Consider the following 23,793-nt stretch of genomic DNA (forward strand, 5'->3'; position numbering starts at 1 on the left):
CTAAGATAAGCCTGTTTGGATCCAGCGTGTAGCAATCACAATGGGTCTACTTAGAAACAATTCAATGCAGCAGATCTTCTAGCAGAATCATATAGTGGATGCATTTACAATATTCTATGAAGGAAATGTTATATGGAGAATTGATGAAAGGAAAAATATTTATGTTCGAGTTAATGAAATTTGGACTGGAATAGTCTAGTTTATATAGGCACAAGGGAGTGGATCATTGGTTGATGATCATCAATAGTTCAAAACATTTAAAAAATGTTTCTGAACATTGATGGTTAATTTCAGCCGTTTCTGGTCGTCGAATTGGAAGATCTGACTGTTGGATCATCATGGCCCGTCCATTTTCGGATCTTTATAGCTTTTTAGGCAGCTAACCATTTAAAAAAATGGCTTTCCGTTTCGGATTAAAAATCCAACCGTTCTCAGTCACCTATAAAGCCATGTCTCATTTCAAATCCATCGCGACTAGGCTCAACTAGCACCACTATAGCGACACTGCCCACGCCCGAGCGTCATGCATGTGTTACCACGCTCTTATTAATTTATATAAGTTAAAAAAAGCTACTTATTTGCTGGTATCCAAACGAGCCGATGAACAGCCCAGATCTTGCGGATAATTGGTGGTTTGGCAGCAGTCATGCATAAGCGTCATGATCCCTGATCCGGCTATTTGTTTTGGCCCATCATGGCCCAGACACTCTGTACTATGTTTATGACTTTGTCAACCAGACGTGGACGGACTTCAGCCCCGCCCATTGGCAGCCCTAATGATTAGGCCTGTTTGTGTGTCGGACGAGAGAAAACCTCTTCTTAAAAAAAAAAATAAATAAATAAACCATATGCGTGGCAAAATGAGAACAGATCTGGACCGTTCATCAGATGGGCCCTTTCAAGGAGTCTGTATCTCCAAAATCACGTCAATGGAACACGATCTGATGGATAATTTCCCATATGTTCACGTGTCAGCCAACGTGGACCTATCAATGATAAGCTGTAGAGCTCTTCATGGTGGGGCCCACCCAATGAATTGTAGATGTCATCAATGCGTGCCACCTGTAAGGTTTTGATCGGGAAACGGATTGGCTACTCCCCCTGCCACCAGCCGATGGCTGGTTGTCAGTGATTCGTGGGCCCCACCATGATGTATATGTTTCATCCATGCCGTCCATCTATTTTTTTTAGATCATTTTATGGTATTAGAAAAATCATTAGGTATATCCCAATATCAGGTGGACCACATTACAGAAAACAGTGTTGAATGAACGTCAATCATTAAAAACTTTTTTAAGGGCCATAAAAGATTGGATCAAGTTGATATTTATTTTTTCCCTTTATCTGGGTCTTTATGACCTAATCAACAGATTGGATTTCAAATAAACAGTACAGTGGGCCTTAGGAGGATTTAAATGATGGATATCCAATCACTATTGTTTTCCTGTGGTGTGGTCCACTGAGATTTATATCCCACTAATTTTTGGGATTTAGACCTAAAATGATCTTTAAAAATGGATGAACGGAATGGATGAAATACAAACATCATGGTGGGGCCCACAGAGCACCGACCATCAGCCACGGGGCTGGTGTCAGGGGGAGTACCCAATCCGTTTCCTTTGTAAAATGGCGGTGAACATGAACTTTTTTAAATTCAACTCCTTGCTCCCATGCTAAATCGTCGCCATTTCTCTGCAAAGCTTGTTCACCTGGCCGTGCAACTAAGGAGTTCTGTGGGGTCACCATTATTAAATCCACTCCATCCATCAATTGCAGCACATCAATTTAGTCAGTCGCACCAAAATCTGTCTAGGCCCAAAACTCAAGTTCATCACGTAGAAACAAGTATCTACATGATCCAAAACTTACACCAGCCCCAACAAGGTCTTGATGGTGGGCATTTAATTCCTACTGTTGCCTGCGCTTTCACCCAGCTGAGTATTGGATCAGCTTGTTTTTTCAGTTACTGTCCTAAACTAGTCTGGATCAACTGATGCACGGAGTGGATGTGATACAGACATCGTAGTGGGCCCACAGGCCTTTTCCTTGCACGGGTTCTCAACTGCAAGGTTGTGGGAAATTCATATCCTGCCCTATTTTAAATGCACGCGGATTAGATACTGACAGGTTGAGTAGCGAGTCCACTGCTGAAGTGACGTCACCGAGTTATGTGGGCCCCACTATGATGTATGTGTTGAATCCACACTGTCCATCCATTTTGAGATATCATTTTAGGGCATGAGCCAAAGAATGAGGTAGAAAAAATCTGTATTGGACCCCACCAGAAAACAATGGGGAGAGTGATTTCCACCGTTGAAACTGTCATAAGGCCCACCATAATGTTTATTTGAAATCCAACCTGTTCAAAAGTTAAAAAAGACATGAAAGAAGAGAAAGCACAAATATCAGATTGATCTAAAACTCTCGTGGCCTTTAGAGGTTTTTAATGGTGGGCGTCAGTCCCACTGTTTTCTGTGCTGTGGTCCACTTGATAGTTAGGTCCGTCTTAATTTTTTGTCTCAAGCCTTAGTACGAGCTCGAAAAATGGATGGACGGTTTTGATATAACAGATACCTCATGATCAGACCCACGGAACTTGCTGACGTCAATCGAGCATCTATATAGTCAGTCCGCTTTCCACCCGACCCACCGCTCTCAAGAAACTCTCGTCTCTCTCCTCAAGAATCTCTCCCTCCCTCACCACATTTTCCTTCGCTCTCAAGAAACTCTCGTCTCTCCGCTCTCAAGAAACTCCCGTCTCCTCAAGAATCTCTCCCTCCCTCACCACATTTTCCTTCGCTGTCCTCATTCCCTGCTCAGCCATGTCGTCTTCATCGGCATCGTCCATCAAAGAGGCCAACCTACAGTTTGTCAAGATCATCAGCAACAGTCAAAGAGCCATTATCCGTCAACTCCGCGACCGCTGCACTGGCGAATTCCACGCCGTCAAGGAATTCGTTGATCGCCCCATTTCAGCAATCGGCCGTCTCCAAATCTACCGCGAGAACGAGTACCTCCGCGATTCTAATAGCCCCTTCATCGTCAAGCACCGTGGTAATTTTGGAGAGGGGGACGAATTCAAAATCGTCCTCGAATACGTGGACGGCAGCAACATTGGCTCCTGCGGTCCCATCCCTGAGCCAACACTCTCCAGGTACGCCCACCAGATCCTTCAAGGGCTCAACTACCTTCACAGCAAAAGGATCGTCCACGGCGACGTCAACCCTGAGAATATCCTCATCAATGGTGAGGATCAGGTCAAGATTTGTGGTCTTGGTAATAGCAAGAAGCTGCCCGGGGAGACGGTCACCTTTGAGAGATGGAAAGGGACGTCGTATGGATACAGGTGCCCAGACAAGCTCCGCGAATACCCTTGTGATGGATATGCCAGTGACATATGGGGCTTCGGAATGACTATTCTGCATGGCCATATTGGGAGACATCCGATCATGGGCCCATATGCCAACCAAAATCCCGAGTTAATGTACCAACTGTACGTGTGGGAAGAAAAACAGAGGCCGCTGACGCGAGAAGACTCATCAGAGGATTTCAAGAAATTTATATCGCATTGCATGCATAAAGAACCGTCTGATCGGTGGAAACCAATAAAACTGTTGGAGCATGCATTCATTACTAAGCACCAGGACGGTAACAATGCCCAGCATTTGAATGATCAGAATCCACATGAAGAACCTTCTTCGTCATCTCACACTGCTCAGTGAATTTTTCTATCTGATTCCGTTTTTACCCTTTTCTTCGATCTATCCTTCTCTTTGCTGCATTTTCTTTTGTTTGTTTTTCTACCCTTTTCGTGGCTAAATTTTTCTCTCTCTTTTCTTTTTACTGATTTGCCCTTTTGCTGCTGGATTGTTGGTGTATGATAAGATGATGTGAAACGTGGATATATTGGGAAATTAGAAATGTCGAAATGGGAATTCTCTTTCTTGTTATTGTTTTCTTTGTATCTTTGACGGTTTCGTTCGTTTGGTTACCGTTATTTCTTTTTTAGAAACACTTTAATACTCTGGCGGACTATGATAGTTCATACTCATGCAGTTAGAAATTGTTGATCTGGGACTCGCTGATATCAAATGTAACCGTTCATTTTGTGGTCCCAGTCGTAAGAAGATTATTACAATGGATTGATGTGGCCAATAGGCTATTGGTGAACATTCAACTAACCGGTGCGTATTAATCAACGGTTGAGATCATCCGATTGATACGATCTTAGGATTATATACTAATCTATGGAGGGTCCCCCGGTCGAACTCCGTTGGCGTTGAGGCATTTCTTGATATGATCTTCAACAGGAGAAGATGCACACGTGTGCTCGGGCTTTTAGTTTGTACAAGTGAAGCCCATCATCCAGTGATCCAGACCATTGATCTGTTGGGAGCCACTGTGAATAAACCATTCCCTAAATATATCATCGACGAGACAATCCCAGCCCTTCCATTTGTGGGTTATACAATTGATGTAGAGAGGGTCATGAAAAGTTACATGGCCAAGATGGATCAGAAGGAAGGGGAGGGTTAGGAGGAGGAGAGATTGGACAGTGGTGATTGTCATTTGCGTGAGAGAGAGAGAGAGAGAGAGAGAGAGAGAGAGAGAGAGGGAGGGGTGAAAAGCTGTTGTTGTGAAGGAGAGAAAGAGAAGCGGGTGAAAGAGGCTGGGGCTTTGGTTTTGGTGGTTTGAATATATCAAGAAATGACGCCAATGCCCTTTATGTAGTGTTGAGAGAGAGAGAGAGAGAGAGAGAGAGAGAGAACAACCCCGTCTAATGAAAGTTTGTTAATTCCACACGTTTGCACGCTTCCAGGTATGAAATACGTGTGAGAGATCTGAGCTTTCTATATGTTTGGAAATAAATGCTTCGATGGGCCACAACAGTACATATCCATGGAGTGGATCAGCCTCGACGTGGTTTGGCTAGTGACCCAGCACCAGCCAGCTAGCTTGTGCCAAAGCTCCGTGAGCCCCACCATGATGTATATGTTTTATCCAAGCCGTCCATCTAATTTTCCAGCTCATTTTAGGGCATGAACTCAAAATTGAGGGAGATTCAAAGACCAAGCAGACCACACTACAGGAAACAGTTGGGATAATGACGTCCACCTTTCAATTGACGGGTTGCAAAAAGACTCGCAAGAAGAGAAATGCAGCAAGGGTCCACGTTCAATCTGCTAAGGGCCTAAGATTTGTGCAAGTGGACACCATGGTTTGATGATCTAGACTGTCCATAAATGGGGATCATTTCTATAGCCCGTGGAATTGCACAATCTACGAGAAATTTTATGAGAGACGCCAGTCAGGCGAGGACATTTAGGATATCGAGGGCATTTTTGTCATATGTCATGCATGGTGGGGTACACTCAATGAACAGCCCAGATCTTGCAGATAAGTGGTGGTTGGGCTGCGGCAGTGCATAAGTATCACAGGCCATGATCTGGCTTGTCATGTGTCATGCATGGTAGGGTAGGGGGTGTTTAGCCCATAAAAGTTGCTTTACATTATCTTGATTTCTACTTAATCAGGAGATCCACTACCAAGAAAAGAGGGCTTTAGCCTCTGTTCAAAACTGTGGCTAAAAATGTAAACAGGCTAGAGCCTTTAGTCTCAATTATCCAAACCGATGTTGAAACCCCCGTGGCTAAAGGCTTTCCTCAGTTTTAGCAACCGAGGCTAAAATGACTTTTATAGCCTCCGTTCTTCAAGTGATGCTAAAAGAATCTTTTTAGCTTCAGTCTTCTCAAAATGAGGCTAAATCAAAATTTTAGCCTCCATTGTTTTCGACTATGACTAAATCCAAATTTTAGCCTCAATTGCCTCCAATCGAAGCTAAATCTATTTTTAACCTCGGTTCTCAACAACCGAGGCTAAAGCCTTTAGCCATGAGAGTTGTAGTCTCAGTTTAGGTAACTAAGGCAAAACTGAAACTAAAGATAGATTTAGCCTTTGTTGGCATCAACTAATGCTAAATTCAATTTTTAACATCATTTATCAATAATCAAGGCTAAATCTAGTTTCTATCAACAAAAGCTAACAATATTATAATCAACCAATGATTGAACCTGTGCATGTTTCACCCATTTAACATCCATCAAGACAACAATCAACAAAACAATTACTGGTGTATTTAGAGTTTTCAAAACAAACAAACTGCTACATAGCCTTCCACATGAACTGTTTCAGTAAGGTCCCCTTCCACACGACTATTTTCTCTCGGATCGGATCAATCAGTGGGTTTGTAACCTGAGCAAACATCTACTTGAAATACTCAAATGTAAGTTTATCTCTGTTGGACATCACAGCCAAAGGAGCATCATTTCCCATTGAGCCAAGAGCCTCAGTACCATCTTTTGCCATGGGCAACAACAGCATCTCCAGGGCTTCTACAGTGTACCTGAATAAGGAAACTCAACATAAGCAATTTCACTCATTGTCAACAATAGAATAATGAGAAAACATTTTCCCATGATGCTAAAGCAGCTAAGAATTGTTGCTATTTTAATGAGAAGAGAGAACTAACTCACAATGTCGAGAGACCAGTTAGTTGTCCACCAAATTGGCCACCCAATTCGCCCTGAAGTTGATTGCAACTCACGTTTCTACACTCACCACCAATACCACTGCTTAATTCTCAGGTTTCCGATATAAATTCATAATAGAAGTAAACAAAAAAGGTGTCAAACTTACAATCAGTGTTCGAAGTATTAACAAATCTTCCAAGACAATTGTTTAGTCATGCTAAAATGATGTTGAAGAGAAAATACTAACAAATCTTCCTTCCAAACATAGCGATTTTCTCTATCAGTTTTGCCCGATCATATCTGCAGTAGTGCCAGTCCCTGCCCTTCTGGTACAAGAAAGATCATGAATTCATCTTTTCTAGGCCATCGCTACCTATAAATAGTAACATACAGATCAAGCACAGAAATATGTAGCCATCATACCAATCGCTACCTATAAATAGTAACATACAGATCAAGCACAGAAATATGTAGCCATCATACCAATCAACTAACTGCATTTTGCACAAACATAGAAATATCATAGAAAGTAACATTTAGGTGAATGCCAACAGAACACCCAACTGCAGTTAAATTGCGTCGTATGACATTGAACCAACCAATTTAGGTAAGAAAATATCCATTAGGCAACATGCATTCGAATTACATTTCAGCAACTGCCATTATGACAAGAAAATCCAATGAAACATTCAATCTGCCATTTGTCAATTGATAGTCACTGAGACTTTACCCTGATTTGAGTTTAACAGCTATACTTAAGTACTGATACATTCTGGTTTACTAAAATAACAGGAATGGAAAATGAAAGAAATGTTAGAAGAACTCACAATAATCTCAAAGAAACAACAACATACCTGCAAGAGAGACCCCTCAGCACTCAAACAGACATGCCTTCTTTGCAGTAACACCGCTCGGGCTAGAAGCACCCGTTCCCAGTGCCCTGCAATTCTATGCACCCTCCACCTAGGTTGTTCCGTTGCCATCCCGAAACCAGGATCACAGGGATTTTTCGCAAGCCTCTTCACCCAATCCACCATTCCCAAATCAGCTGCAAGAACTGAAATCAGCAACTCTGACCAAGACAGCAGCGTCCTGTGGACCTCAGAAGATGGAAAGGGCGTGTGGAGGAACCATCCAATTTCATTTTGCTGTTATACTCCTTCAGGAATTTTGGAAGAAACATGAGATGGTAATCATGGCACCAAACAACATCCCCATCTTCATAATGCCTGGCCACCATATCAGCAAACATTTGGTTTGCCTTTTTATATGAATCAAACTGAGGCTGGAGACTGTGGGTCGTTGCAGGCCTACAATCTTCATGTGGAAGCCCAAGGTAATTGAAAAGATGCCACAAGATATGGTTACAATAGCCGTCATAGTACAGATTAACTGTCTCCTTACCAAGGAAGATCGGAACGCATTTCTGTTTGCAATGAGTGAAACACACTTCATAAGGCAATCCAAAACCAAAAATGTTAACATTGACTCTTCACAGAGGAAAATCTATGTCAACCCATAAAACTAAGGTATCAAACTCTTAATGCTAGATCTAAAGGGAAACAGCCAATATATTTATAAATTCAAAGCCAAAAACAAGTTAATAATGAAAATTACATCTCACAAACCTTTTCTGCTAGTGCTTTGGTAAGTGATTGCTGCCCAATTTCATCCGGTACATATAGACCAGCCCATCCAATCCATTTTGCCTCAAGCTCCTTCACACCTTTGACAAAATGTGAGAAAAGTGAAGTGATGCTCTGTATTATCCCATTATGTAAAAAGGTATACTGGGAAGACTAAATTCTTCTCTTAGCATATATTCCTAATTGATCAGTTTAAAACATATCAAGAGACCATCCTTAAACACTGACAGCCAGCAGTTGGAAAAGGGGGAGTTTAGCATTAAACCTTGCCACCACGAAAAGATTTTATTTTCCAGTGCAACGCATCATTTTCAGGTTATGCTGCAGAACCCATGGAAGTCCTTATATTGGGGGTTGTTGCATCTGCAGGTACAGGTAGCTCAATCTCCACATTTGTAGCTGTGCTGTATAATGAAGCAGAGCAAAATCAGGAGAGTAACAAATCAAATTTCCCCTATTGACACTAAGAAGAAAGTGTCCAGCAGCAAAAAACCATTGGCCAGTGACAATATAAATGCACCTGCGCTCCTTGAACTGACTCCTCGCCTTTACCATGATCTCTATATGACTTCTCGAATGCCTTTCAACTTGAGCTTCGACCTAGATCAAAGGTTTGACCTGAAACCAAAGATGGAATTAGCCTCAATAAACATTATAAGTTCTGAAACTGGGTTGGCGGTAGTAGCAGCATTAGCCAATATACATTGCGGAAGCAAAACATAAACCTGAGTACTGAGTCTGTAGGTCATCAAATCAAGGATCCATCGGGCGGAATGAAGGATATTGTCCTGTCATTTTCAAAACGGGCCAAACACACACACCTAGACCAAAAGTGAGCAGTCAGAATGCAAGTTGCCACAGAACACAACAAGTAGTCTCTCATTGCGATGGTTGATAAACAATCAGAAAGAATCAAACTAAAACAACGAGTTCACAACATACTGATGAAACTTGATATCATCCAGATCAATGGCTTTTCCCTTTGTTGTTCGACCTTGAGCCTCCAAAAGGACTCTGTCATTCAGTCCAAGCTTACACTCTGGCATACCACTGTCATAAACGATGCATTAATAGTCTCCATGAACGAAAACCAAGGAAAAAATATCATATTCTCAACCCAAAAAATGAAGAATCTTGAAAGGGGAAAAAAAAAAAAGCTTCACGCAAACCCTTTACCCTAACACCAACTCCCATTGTGCATGATTTAACAAGAAATACATTACTCAATTTCTATAAGAATATTAGTATTATAGTTGCATGAAGCATGGAGCAAAGTGGCAACAGATTCTGGTACAAGAGAAGGGAAGTGTCCCTTTTAAACTGTTAGCAAGTATGAAACAGCTAGCAAGTGGGAGGAGTGTGAGTATGAAGCCTGATTCGAAGCGGGACCAGCACCTTCATAGAAGGATCGTGCATCTAAGATTAGTAGCTGCAACTCTTTCATCAAGTCAAAATGCTATGTTTTAGAATTGTGTGCTATAGAACCCGAAAGGCATTTCTCTGCTCAAAGGCCAAATCATAGAGATATGAAATAATGACATAATTTCAACATGTAGAGATTACTGGAGGATGATACATTGTTCTTGATTTTTTATTTTTTATTTTTGAATTATCTATATTTCTAATTCTCAAAAAAAGAAAAGAAGTGAACAACATCTAACTGAGTGATTGATTTTAAAAGAGACTACACAGAGAATGACAATCCACCTCAAATATGTCCTCATTTCAGCTATAATCATCCTATACTGGTGAAAAATCAGCAATCCAGACAGCCAAGATTGTATTCTTGGATTGGAGATGTGATTTTTGTGTCTTACTGTGAATTTGAACTGATAGTTGCTGAATTCTGAACAGATTCCACACGTCAGAGCTTGTAAATAGATTTAGTACAAAAACTAATGCATTATTGATGCGGACTTAGATATGTAATGCCTGGTCCAATGCAGTTCCCTAGTTGGTGCACTCCCAAAAGGGCACAACAATTAAACCATATGCCAAAAGATAATGACATTTGAATCCTTTTTCTGTTTTCTACTTCCACACTATTTCAATTTTCACATCTCCCCAAAGAAAAGAAAAGTAACTATTTCACGTCTCGCTAAAGAAAAAAATAACTTTCTCATGTCGCCTTATTGATCAGCAGCAATTCATCATTTCTTCTAAACAAGATATTTAAGAATCTAGAAGAGATGGAACACAAAATAAAAAGGTGGGACTGCTCACCTTTACTCGAAGTTCCTTCATTGGATGAGGTATCAGTAAAGCTCGGATTGTGGTAACAATAGGCCCCTAACATGGAAGAAGGGAATATATGTAACAATCTAGAAGCATTGTACAATACTTTTTCTTTCAAGAAAAGGAAAGAGAAAAAATAAAATATAATCTAAAACACATGAAGGTTTAATCGTCTACATCATGTCTAAAACAAAAATCCCCCATATAAATAGCAGATCTGAATGCAATGTAGTTTCCACGAGTACGAATTAGCCATGCAACCCATATAAATATACAATTTTGTGTTGAGTGAAAGCAGAGAAAGAAGGGATTCTGTAGTTCTTACCATTTGGGTAATCCTCTTATAGCACTAGTGCCCATGGACGACAAGTAGTCGCTCCAGAAACCGGAACTGAGCAATAGAGAAGTCACTAGGTGGTTGTTCTTGGCATTGTCATGGCCTTGGATTGATCTCAGCATGCAAAAGAGAGTCAGCTCTTGGATTCTTTTGTGTGTCAAACACATAAATACACATAAATATGACTTTGACCTGAAAAAAATAAAAATAAAAATCTTCTATGTAATTACTGAGAACCATCGTATCCGCAAGGCAGATTGAACCCAGATCATCACAGTCAAGATCATTTGCTGTGAGTATCTCCATGATGTGGTTTCTGTTGTCCCGAAACTGGATCACTTCCATGTCTTCTTCCAGTTGGGATTTCCAGTTGAGAAGGTGGGTCTCATCTTCAGGTGGCTTGATCTCAATGTTGTAAGGGAATAGAAGAGTCATCCACAACTCTATAATCATTCCCTGGATCCAACATCCTTGAACCAAGGATCAATATTGGTCCTGATAGTTTGCTCAGAATTTTCCAGAATAAAGTGTATATCCTTTGCGATCTAAATAGAAACTCTTCAACATTCCTGATGTAGAGGAGAATGAGATTGGTTTTCGATACTGAAATCAGAACCTGTACAGTGAAATCAACATTTATATGCACCCATCAACCACTCTTTGAACTGCTAAACACACCCTGGAACCTACATTTCATGAATAGTTTCTAACATCTTACATTAGAAAGTCATTCAGGCTGCATTTGGCTCATGAGCATTTCACAGGCATGGAAAAACAAATTTATGACTTTGGAATTTCTACTCTTAGGCTCTTAGTAGGTTTCTGTAAATTGTGAAATAAGAAGAAAAATCTCTTTAGTGGCAACCAAATGTACTCTAAAACTAATCACCAGTCCGTAATAAACTGCAATTCCAATCATTTAAAACAAGGTTTTCCCGAAATGTGGCATGGACCACAAATGTACTCTAAGACTAATAACCAGTCCGTAATAAAAGTTGCTTTACATTATCTTGATTTCTACTTAATCAGGAGATCAGTACGTTTGGTAATCTAAAAAGTAGAAAAGCATATTTGATTTTCAACATCACAAGTAATTACCTCGAGAGACTATTTAGTTCCCTCACATTCATCATGGAGGGTGCACCTTGGTTGTGGGCCATTCATCATTAGGAACTAACCTTTTAACCTGCACAGTTCATTAGGTATATAGGACCTACATTTGATGTTAGTCATTCATCATGTGAGGCCCACCACCAATGTTATTGTCCATCATGTGTAATCCATCTTCAATATCCACTAGCCATCATGTCAGGCCCACCTTTGATATTGACCATCCATCATGTGGGCCTGCCTCCAATGTGGGCCATCTATCATGTGGGACCCGCCTTGGATACGGGCTACTCATCATTAGGCCGACCTTTGATGTGTATTGTCCATCATGTGGGGCCTACCTTGATGTGGATCATCCATCATGTGGGGCCCACCATTATTAATTGCCTTGCCCATCATGTGGAGCTCACCCTTGATGTGGATAGCTCATCATGTGGGTCCCACGTTGTATGTGAGTTTCTCATCATGTGGGGCTTGCCTTGGATGCAAGCCATTAATCATTAGGGCAGACCTTTTTTATATGGATTGTATGTGGGACCACCTTGCCATGGGCTATCATCATGTAATGCTCACTAGATCATTTACTCATTCGTTGGATGATTTTCAATCTTATGAACTCAGAAAAAAGGGTTTGTAGTCACAAAAAGCATATTCTCTTAAATAATTTTTCACCCGCCAAAACATAAGAAATAAGTTACTTTTGAAAATTGAAAAGCAATAATTAAAATAAATTTATTTTTTTTTTTTTAAAAAAAACCTTATAAAAATAAGTTAATTTTCCTAGAAAATAATCAAAGTACACTAACTTATTTAAGAAAAGTAACTTATTAACTTATATAAGTTAAAAAAGCTACTTATTTGCTAGTATCCAAACGGACCCTTAATGAACAGCCCATATCTGGCAGATAATTGGTGGTTGGGCAGCAGTCATGCATAAGCATCATGGTCCATGCTCCGGCCATTTGTTTTGGCCCATCATGGCCTAGACACTCGGTACTATGTTTTTCACTTTGTCAGTCAGGCGTGGACGGACTTCAGCCCTGACCTTTGACAGCCTTAGGGGGTGTTTGGTGCATGGGATTAGATAGGTTTTGGTGGGATGGAATTAGCACAATGTAATAATTACATGGTGCCAGGATTTTTGTGTAATACCATGGCTTGGAGGCCATCCCACTCCATGTTTGGAAGAGAAATGAAAATGTAGATCCTGGTTTTACCAACAAACGTGTTTGGGTTAAATTGCGGGGAAGCTGTGGATCCACCGCCCCTAGCGCGTGTGGAATAGAAACAGATTAGCTACTCACCCTGCCACTAGCAGTCGTTGCTCTGTGGGCCCGATTTCTCCATAGGAACCGAGGAGAAAAGTCTACATTTTAGCCTCAGTTGCATAGGAACTGAGGCGAAAGGTCTACTTTTAAGCAGACGAAGAAGCTTGTAGACGACAAATTCACAACGCTTGGTGGCTATGGTTGCACTTAGGTTTTCTCATCCAAGTCAATCCAGACCTGGGATGTTTAAGGCAGTTACAAGGTCATGGAAAGAAAGGAATTTCTTTGAAATCTCCTCAACTAATTTTATTTTTTTTTAAATACACTAAAAAATAAGTATGATGAGGGAGATGGTAATGTGGAAAGAACTTCTAATTACCATAGCTTGTCACACTGGAAGATATCTCCAAACAAGGTAGCTGTCCCACTGTAGCTCCAGTAAATCCATACACTGAGTTCGCACTTATCTGAAAAATCAACACACATTCCAGAAGGAACAGAGCATCAGAATATCACAAGGGTAGATTCACATGAAAAGAATGGTTGAATAGAAAACAAAAGGATGGTGGTGAGTTTTACTTTCAGAGCCAGCTGACGACCATTCAGTACAGCCTTCTCAAATGGATCCTTTGCTTCCTGAAACATGATATAACTTGTAATTAACCATCTAAAGAATGCAAGATTAACACAACCAGAAAGGGTTTAATCATTGATCATCAACAATAAGCATGCAAGAAACGATGAAATAAAGACGTGTGCACAGGCGCGCGCACATATATAAAAGTAAATTGTACAGTGCTCAATAACAGCTAGAAATGTAAAATACATTCATCATAATAAAATAAACTAAAACACCTTAAGATCTGCTTTAGCCCTTTTACGAGCAGCCAATAATTCTTCGAGAATTTCTGGAAGTATGCCCTGAAAGAGAAATGACCTCTATGTCATTATCTGAGAGCATATGTATTTACATGTCCATGGCTCTGCACAAAATGTACAAGCCTTCATCTAACAGCTGGCCATGGCTTCAGAGAACGAATTGAAACATTTAGTGACAGATTAGTAACAGAACCTTCTGTAAATTTGGTTTAACAAAAGTTTCACCAGATGGAGTTTTATTGACACATTCTGGGGGCAAGTTGAACTTATGAACATCCTCAGGTGTTACCTTCACATAGACCGCAGGACGTAAACATCACATAGTATATAGGCGATACAACTGCTGTGTTGAATGTGTCAAGGGCCTGCAGTTAAATATTAGAATATTTAAATACATTTACACAGCACAATCATACAAACGCCAAGGAGAACAAATAACTAAAAGCCAAGCCCATAAAGAATAGCAGGCATTTAGGAAATAACTCTGTATTTAGTCATGTATTCAGGAAATAACTAACATTGATTTATTCCAAAAAAAATAAATCTGTTGAATGCTGGAATTTATATTTTTGGAGGTTGAATTATTGTCCTAGCTGCCGGAAAATGACATATCACTGCTGAAGACAGTTATAAGGATTCCTAGTTGCACAAAATCAATTCCCAGTTATAAAAAATTTATCTGCATTCTGGAAATTATTTAAATTGCTGGAGATTGAGAAGTTCAGGTTGCATCTCACCTCTCTTCCTGTAAGAATGCCTAGATCTTCCAAGTTTGCTCTCTATTTTCTCCAAAACCTGCATTACATCTATCATGTCCAGTCTCTAGAAACAACTAATCAAGCTATACAAGATGTACTTGGGACGCAGTCCACCAATACAATCAAAACATACAGTCCAAAAAGGTGACAAAGCAGTTTTAAATTGTTCCCACTAGATGAGATCATAACCCTGCATTTGCAAAATCATATTCTTGAAATTTAACCAAACTAAAAAGAAAGTGACGAAGCAAGATCAAAACAAACCTAACTCTGAAATTTTCTGTGCCAGCTAGAACTCCAAAAAAAACGTTTACAGCAATCATACAAATGGAATTAGATAGAATAAGATATATAATCCATAAATGGCATAGCACCATATAAGGTTATCAAGTGTAATCACACAACAGGAGGAAGGGCATCTCACCCAGAAATTCCCCATCGCGGGAACCAGGCAATAAACTGCAGCTATATTTCATAAAAAATCATCATAACATCATGCATATGGATCTGCAATTTATAGCACAGCCTTCCAGTACATTCTGGAATGTCTGTCTTTCTATCACAAGCTGAACAACTCCAAAAATCCAAATATAGAAATAAATTCTACAGAACAACCAAATATTTATCTCTACTAACGGGGTTGGCTATACAAATTGATTCCACCATCACTACAACAAAACTGCCCTTTTTAGGATAGTTAGGACCATTGATCATAGAATAGATATTACAGGCTGAAATTTTCAAATCAATTAGTTCAGAAGAAACATTGTTCGATACTGACTAATGGATAAGTTGATCATACCTCTAACATCCCTCACTAGTTCTCTTTGTTCAGTTCCTGATGCTTGATTTGAAACTCAACCATAGAGGTGAAGCCCACCACTATGCGATTGTGGGGACCTGTTCAGACTGTTTGAATTCCACGCCCTTCTCATCATTGATAATGGATCAGATCTTGCTCATGTTTTGCGAGTGTTGTGAATGGCTCTAGATCATTTTAACCTACAGCTGGTTACAGGTAATGTTAATCTTCCTGCCATCCCATGCATAAACTTTTGGAAAAACATGCAGAGGGTCAGACCAACCTGATGGATGGTTTGGATCTGGCACCTAGCTATGTGCCATGTGCCATGTTTGTGGTGTGAAAATGAGCTTCATTGAACATGCCAGGTGCACTTAGCAAAGCTCTAGAAAATATCTATTAAAAAGGAAGAGAAATAGAGCAATACCTGAATTGTGTGCAAATATAGAAAAATCTCCAGTCCAATTTCCAGCCGCATCCTCTTCAAGGAACTTGACATTCATGGGACTAAAACGGCCTGAAATGGAAAGAGGCGTAGAGATAAACAATTAGTCTATGATAAAATTAGAAAGCAGGGTAATCCCTGTTCAAGATAAATAAAAACTGGACGATAGCAAAAATATAGTGTTTACCTTTTCAAGAGGTCTTGTCGACGAACTAATAGTGAATGAATCAAACATAGAGAAAGATGGAGCAGTTATGCTCTTTCATAGGTTGTATAACCAACCATAAAACATTTGCTTATGTGCCATTTAACAACCAAGCCCAAATGGCTGGAAGGAAAACTAAGATAACAATGATGAATGAGGTAGAATATAAGTTTAAGATGGGTAAGATATACTTGAAAGGCGTAATAACAACTGTAATTACCTGATATGCAGCAATCGGTAAAGCAGAGTTCTCTCGAAGAAGTAAATATGACATGACTGGTTTCACCTGTTAGTAAGACCAAATTAAATTTTAGTATATAAAAGAAGATTAATTCAAATGCATGGCAAAATAGTGATATTTGTACTTAACCAAGGGCAAGACTGACTTTTTCTGTTGACTGCTTAAGGATCTATTAGTGTAAGCACCTCCAAGTCATGCATAAAATAAGGAGGTGGAGTTTGGGAAATAGTATAAAACCAAGAGGTTTCTATTCCATATCCCAAAAGCAAGCAGCCATGTGAAAAAAAAAAAAAACTACAAAACATACCTTCTCCTTCGTAAACTTCTTTTTCTTTTCCTTTGGCAGCACGGGTGACTTCAAAGAGGTTAGAGACACCTTCAAACTTCTTTTTTTAATTTATAATTGACTGTATATTTTGGTCCATTCAAAATTTGAATTTGTATTGTTGGAATTCCAATTAATCCTTACAATTAGTATTCTATCAATCAATTTTTTGAAAATAAATATATTCAGACCATTATATTTATAAATGCTTACTGTGTGAATGAAAAACATATACACTGAAAATTTCATATTAAAAAATTTCACATGAGATCAATTTAACATACATTAAAAAATAAATAAAATGCATCCTCCCTTTCTTTCTCATGGCTAAACCAGGGACCTCAATCACGACTAGTAATTGGATTCTTGAGAATTTCAGTGCATTATTTGTGTTTGACAACTTCAAATTTGAATCCAATCTATAAGAATTTGAGAAGTAGCCTTTTAGAAAGGATAGTAAATGGCTTAAAATCAGGAATTGAATTCCAGCCAAATTCTAAATTGCCAATAGTGAAACTTAGCTTAGGAATTAAATTATTATATATTCCAAAGACGATGCTTGGAAGAAAAAATAACTTAGATGCCCTAGAAGAGTGTCATGGATTATAATCAGGCACTTAGCTTATTTGATTATCTGACTATCAGATTGGCGGACATTTATTGGATGATTAAAAATAAAAATTATCCAACATTCTTCTCTCAACAAACAAGTGTACCTGAGTTAGAGTTTAGGACTGCTAGACCAATCAGAAATTTTAGGCTATAACTTAGAGAGACGGGTTCTGCCACATGTACTATGAAGAGGTCTCTGTATCCTATTCTGGTTCCACTAGCTCTGCATGTCAACCACCATAAAAGAAATGAAATATCGTCCAACCCGTTACTGTTGAAAATATAATTTGAAAATTAATATATCCATTGCGGGTGTTATCCACCACTGAATTGTATCTTAGATGATGATCTGAACCGAATCATGTTGTGGATTATATGCTACTAGTGCCATTTGAAGAAAATTGGTTTCGGATGATTGTGCATGAATAGGAACATGGAATATTGAAAAGTAAAATTTTTAATGAGTCATGTTCAAATCCAAGATTCAAAGGTTATAGGATTCAAAGGTTATAGGAACATCAATGATGCATGATTACAAGAAATTAGCAAACATGAACAGTTGAGATCAATATGAGAAAGTACCCTGTGTCTGTTGCAACCTGATAAAAATGCACCCATCATGTCTACTTTCTAATTTAGTATTATTATCTGATAAAAAGCAGAAGGGATGGGGGGTATTTATCAAATCAGTGGGTCTATACAAGAACAGTGATTCCTTACATGTGCGGACATACAAAACATGTGCAGGATTTGTGATGATCAATGAGCAGTAAAGATTAGGTGAATGTATTTCAGCAAAAAATGTTGTGCAAATTGCATGTGACAGATAATTGTAAAAAGAAAGAAAGAAAGAAAAAAAAAAAAAAAACCACCACTACTCACCTCAAGAATAAATCAACAAAACAGTTCGCTCGCTTAAGTTTGTAAAAGTCTGAATTCCATTTGGATTTCAATTCTGAGCTTTAAACCTGCTGCCCCATTTCACGAGAAGCTCTTCAATATCTGCATCCATTCTAGTTCCCTTCCCTCCCCATACCAACATGTGAGCCAGGTCACCCATCGACGAACTGGTAACTTCATGCACGGCCTTGAACCCAATTCTTGTGTAGAACCTAACAAGCTGTGGGACCAGAGTACAAATTGCCAAAACTAGTAAGAAACCAAAGCAGACTCCAACACCCATCTCTGAGAGTTTGAAAATAAATGAAGAGAAAGTAACCATATAGCCTGCTGTGAGAAAGGTTGTCTTCACAGCCAATCTCAACTGTTTGATTTGGTGAGACCCACTGTGGACGGGCCATTGCCTGGCAGCAACATGGGATGCAAGGACAACATCAGCCAAATATCCAGCCCGGCCAAGAAGATCAACAACGCAGCAGTTGGGTAGCAGCTGCTCGCATGGAAGAAAAGAACACCTAGCAGATAAAATCCCAACAATAAGCACCACTGCATGCAATCAAAACTCCAAATGAGACTGAAAACAGATATCATTTACTCCCAGAAGGACATTATACATTAAGAACATAAATGGGTACCTGAGAATTTCACAAATTTCAGGAGAAGAAACCTTCAAAAGAGTTACCTCACTTCTATTATAATAAATAATAAATAAAAACAGAGCTACAGTGAAGAAGAGCCCATGACATCCAACCCCTCGAATAGGTTGGCCCACTACCTCCGATTTTTTTATGTACGTGAGCGTCCTTCTGTCCAGTGAAATGGGTAGCATCTATTATTTTTCTCGTTGAAAAGAATGGTGGCAAAACCTAGCATTGTGAGGCCGTAATGATGTGTTTGTGACATCTAAATCGTCCAATCAGTGCACAGATCTATTCATCGGGTGAGCCATGTAAATTTGGAGTTTTTTTTTTCCCCAATGTTATGGCCCAATTTCCAACTAAGCAAGCCACCAGACAACTACTTCTGGGATGCTTACTGCATCAAGGTTAATTTTCCAAAGCGGTCAAGACAGGTCATCGAATTCAGTGATGTGTTTGTGACATCTAAATCTTTTGGAGCGTCTATCCTCCTTGAAAACCAAGCTTCTAATTCACTCATATGATTCTGCACTAACATGTTAACAACTGGAGGAAATAGAGTCCATATGGTCTTGTTGGTTGAAAACTGTCACCCCATGAAATGTTCATATGCTCCAGACAAGTCAATGTCCAAGATTTGAAACCTTGCTCCCAAGAGGAATTATATAAGACCCCACCATGGCCAATAACCTTTGAATTTCTTATCTACAGATTTATGGCTACGAAAAGGGATTCAGCAAAAGTCAACATTTGACTAAAGGGAGATCCAAGATTCTGGGGCTAAGATATTCCAATCAAGGAAAAAAAAAAATCATAATTGATAACCCAAGTAAGATGTGAAATTGCCTCGCGTTGAAGATCCTACAATTCCTCTGCTCTAGACCAAGGTGATGTTTCAAGATTTACAAGCAAAGCAGCAAGTTAATACTACAAACTACCTGCCTAAGATAAATCAATGCTTGTCTTTGGAAACATCTTTCTCAGGGACCTGAGATTCCAATTCCTTGGGTTTCATCTTCTCTGCAGCCCTAAAAAATAACAATCACAAGGCAATGATGAGTTCTTAAGAGATGTTTATGGTAAAATGATTAACTGATCACAACCACAAGTTCATGCGCAGCATTTGAGAGAGACATGCGCTAGCGTAGCATAGTAGCAATGCAAGGACAGAAAATTGAATCATTGCATGAAAACAATGGTTTCATGAGAATATTGATGTGTCTACAGTTCCCAAACATGGTTAAAAGACTTGGCGACTTGTTCTCAAACTATCTAACTTGAAAGTAACACGATCCAAAGTTGGAGACACTCAATATGGATGCTAAGGGGCCTTTTGATGCATGGGAATCCATGGAATAAAAAGAAGGTAAAGTGTAATCATTAATGTTTCCCCTGGTTTGACTTGAATAGAAAATCATGGATTACATGATATCACTGCACTTTCCCACTTGTACAATCCACAAGCACAAAATTTACGGTGACCATTGTGAGATAAAACAGAAATTTGACTGAATTCCCCTCCTACACATTTCATCGAACAGGTTCCAAGCATGTCATCCAAAGTTCTGTAAGTAATGACATTTGACTAAATTCCCCTCCTACGCATTTCATCGAACAGGTTCCAAGCATCACACAAAGACTTATTCGAACAACAGGCATTTATCAAAACATTGTAAGTATAGGCATTAGGAACTGTGTACCGATCAAGATGCAGATAAAATTCCTGAAAATTTTTGAATTCTCTACAACCCAAGAGTGCACTGAGAAGGAAATTGAGAGATGTGACTATTCTTTGGAAGCCAAAGGAAGGGATTTGGTCGAAGGTGAGGAGGACGGGGCCGGGCATGCAGGAGCAGCCATAGGAGGAGATGACGTGGCAGAAGAGGGATTCTTTGGGGACGAAACGGTGCTGCTACTGCTTCATCTAGAGGAGGATCTGCTCCATGTCGTGGAAGAGCTTGGAGATGATGAGGTTGAACAAGAGGGCGTTGTGGCGGAAGGATTTTGGGGAAGTAAGGTTAGGGTTTTGGATGAGGCAGAGAGCTGGGGCTGAGTTTATATGCTATCCAAACCGTAAGGTCATTCTCAATATGATGAAGTGAAAACGCCAAAAAGAAAGGCTGATACAAAACTCTTATAGCCATGAGAATGTTTCAACAGTTCTCACCGAATCCCCATGGATTCCCTCCGTGTGACCCACTCGAGATTTTTATGCTCCTCATTTTTTGTTTAATGTCCTGAAATAAGCTCGCAAAACGTATGAACGGAATGGATTTCTCATTTACATTGCAGTGGCCCCACCCAGCAATTGCGCTGTAACTGCGAAATGGCTTCGGTAGAAAATCGGCGTACATTGGGTCCTACCCCGCCAGATGATAATCGGTCTAAGAAGGGCTCTGTAGGCACACTGTGATGTAAGCATTTTATCCACACCATTCATCCCCTTTCTCAGATCATTTTACAGTACGATGCCAAAGACGAGGCAGGCCCACAACTCAAGTCGACCACACCAAAGAAAACAACGGTGATAATGACAGCCACCATTGAAAACTTTCAAGGGGCCATCGTGACGTTTATTTACCATCCAGCCTATTCATAAGGTCAAGTAGACCTGGATGAAGTGAAAACACAAATATCAACTAGATCTGAAACTTTTACAGCTCCCAAAAAGTTTTTAATGGTGGGCATTCAATCCATACTTTTGTGGCCCACTTCAACATTGGTTCTACCTCGTTTTCGGAATCATGCCATAAAATCATATAAGAAAATGAATGAACAGCGTGGATAAAACCCTTACATCATAATGGGGCTTATAAAGGGCAGGGGTAGAACGTAGCTTTTATACGAACAGTTACTGATTGGAAACGGTTTACAACCGTTTTTGAACCAAGCACATAGCCGTTCCTAATTAAGATTTTTGGTGTAGTACCCTTTTATTCAACTAAATTGCTTGTAAATGTGGGTTTTGGTAACAGTCCCCACCTTTAGGGACCTTAGCAACATCACTAAGCCTTTTAAACCACACATGAGTGACTTAACGTCAATCCGAACCATTCATTGATTAATACATTTAGGGCAAGCCATGGTACAAGAACTAGACCAATCAAATTATCCTTACCTTTAAAAAAAAAAAAAAAAAAACACACGCACTCACGCTAGTGGAATTTCACCACCTATGGATACTCGAACCCTTGACCGGGTGTTGAAACTCGTGAGAGTCTACCACTCAAGCAAGAGTAAGGATCCAATCCTTACCTTTAAATGGGGCAAATTTGTTACGACCATCCATTGTTTACGAACCATAAATTACATGGTTATAATCATTAAATCAAAGTACTATTTTAAAATAAAGAGAAATACAAAGTGAGATCTATCTACTATGTTTCCATATGATTATTGTATTCGTTTGTTTCTTCGGTTAATCTTGACTCTACATTTTTATGCTACTAATCAAAAGCTTGGGATCATCTAAATTTTGCAACATGGCTTGCTCATAGTAGTATGAATGAATGAATGATTGGAATCAACAATAGATCACCCCATGTACTTACGTTTGATGATGTTGCTAACTCTAGTGATAAGCATGCCCACATCAACAAAACCCTATAAATATATAAAATTCAAATCAGATTATCTGAAAAGCAAGTCAATCCAATTAATGTGGACCATGACATAGAATAAATTAATTACCACTCAAAAACCTTCAGGTGGAGGCTCACATGATGGTTAGATTTTGATGTAGGACGTGGCACCAATACATTCCTAACATGGTTGGACCAAAAGAAGGTAAACCGTAATTTGACCATAACTTTTGATCCGGGTACTGTTACGGCATACCAGACCTAATATCAAGAACCGAAGCAGCACGAGAACTCGAAGACAAGTTTTTTTGAAGTAGAGGGGACTTATGTAGAGTGGGTCACAGACACTTTCATGTCCAAGATGGATCAGAGAAAACCCAACAGAAGGCAGAAGTCATCAAGATTGTAAAACAGACATATCTCACAAATCGGAATGAGCTACTTGACGTACCATATATGATTTTGGTGTAGGATGGGCTACAATAGCCAACCAACTCGAACATCCCAGGTTGCCCACGTTGAATTTGCGAGATTCCATCAGATCGATGGTCAAATTCCATGTTTATTTCCATTTTTACTATTTTTAATAAGTTTTGGTTTGATTATAACTCTTCATCCATTGGGATTTAGATGTTGTGTCCAACATGAAAAGTGCTTAGAAAAATTAGGAGAATAAAGTGGTTAAATAGTAAATTTACTATTTATAATAAGTTACGAATTTTAGGGAGTTTGAGTTGGAGTCTGATGCCGAAACTTCTTTCAAGGTTTGGTATCACTATTTAAAGGGTTGTAAATTCGTTTTTATTATGAATTAATCAATTTATAAATTTTCATGAATATTATTTCTATTTTCTCGTTTTTTCCTCGTGGATTCGAAAAGTCTTTATGAGAAGTCTAGAGAAGCTTCGTGGATTCGAAGTAGTTATCCTTGAGGAAGATGGTGATCGACATCATCACGTTCATCCCTGCGTCAATTGGTATCAGGGCGAGAATTCCTCTCGGGCCAATGGCAAACAACGAATGTATGAGCCAAAATCCTGTGGATGGTGATCCAAGGATTCGTTATCTTTCGAAAAGGATGGAAACTTTCCACCAGGAGAATCAATTGATCATGCAAGGGCTGCAGGCAACCCTCAACTGTATTGCAGATGCGTTAATCTGCCCCGAGCTCAAAGCGATGCTCAACCACCCATAGTCGTTGTACGACACAACCCTGATTTTTGTAGAGCACCATCAGATGATGGTAAATCGCAGGCCACCACTTTGATCATGAGGAAGCCG

The 23,793-nt window shown here is 39.5% G+C and overlaps 1 protein-coding gene and 2 long non-coding RNA genes across 3 annotated transcripts; 1 reads left to right on the plus strand and 2 right to left on the minus strand.

Annotated features, from left to right (window-relative positions):
* The first annotated feature begins 2,822 nt into the window (after positions 1-2,822).
* Positions 2,823-3,722, plus strand: LOC131256362 (mitogen-activated protein kinase kinase 7-like). Its single transcript, XM_058257301.1, has one exon. The coding sequence runs from the start codon at positions 2,823-2,825 to the stop codon at positions 3,720-3,722; it is 900 nt and encodes a 299-aa protein (XP_058113284.1).
* A 2,301-nt stretch (positions 3,723-6,023) lies between these two features.
* Positions 6,024-14,395, minus strand: LOC131256784 (uncharacterized). Its single transcript, XR_009176943.1, has 14 exons — positions 14,199-14,395; positions 13,982-14,047; positions 13,706-13,762; positions 13,506-13,593; positions 10,400-10,465; positions 9,119-9,226; positions 8,902-8,997; positions 8,697-8,794; positions 8,442-8,580; positions 8,159-8,256; positions 7,385-7,956; positions 6,697-6,848; positions 6,534-6,608; positions 6,024-6,403 (listed from the first exon to the last, which is right to left on the minus strand). It is a non-coding gene; the product is annotated as an uncharacterized LOC131256784 (long non-coding RNA).
* Positions 14,396-19,420: 5,025 nt separating this feature from the next.
* Positions 19,421-21,085, minus strand: LOC131256785 (uncharacterized). Its single transcript, XR_009176944.1, has 2 exons — positions 20,632-21,085; positions 19,421-19,959 (listed from the first exon to the last, which is right to left on the minus strand). It is a non-coding gene; the product is annotated as an uncharacterized LOC131256785 (long non-coding RNA).
* Between the last annotated feature and the right edge of the window lie 2,708 nt (positions 21,086-23,793).

The sequence above is a fragment of the Magnolia sinica genome, chromosome 9 (assembly GCF_029962835.1).
Source record: "Magnolia sinica isolate HGM2019 chromosome 9, MsV1, whole genome shotgun sequence".
NCBI lineage: Eukaryota > Viridiplantae > Streptophyta > Magnoliopsida > Magnoliales > Magnoliaceae > Magnolia > Magnolia sinica.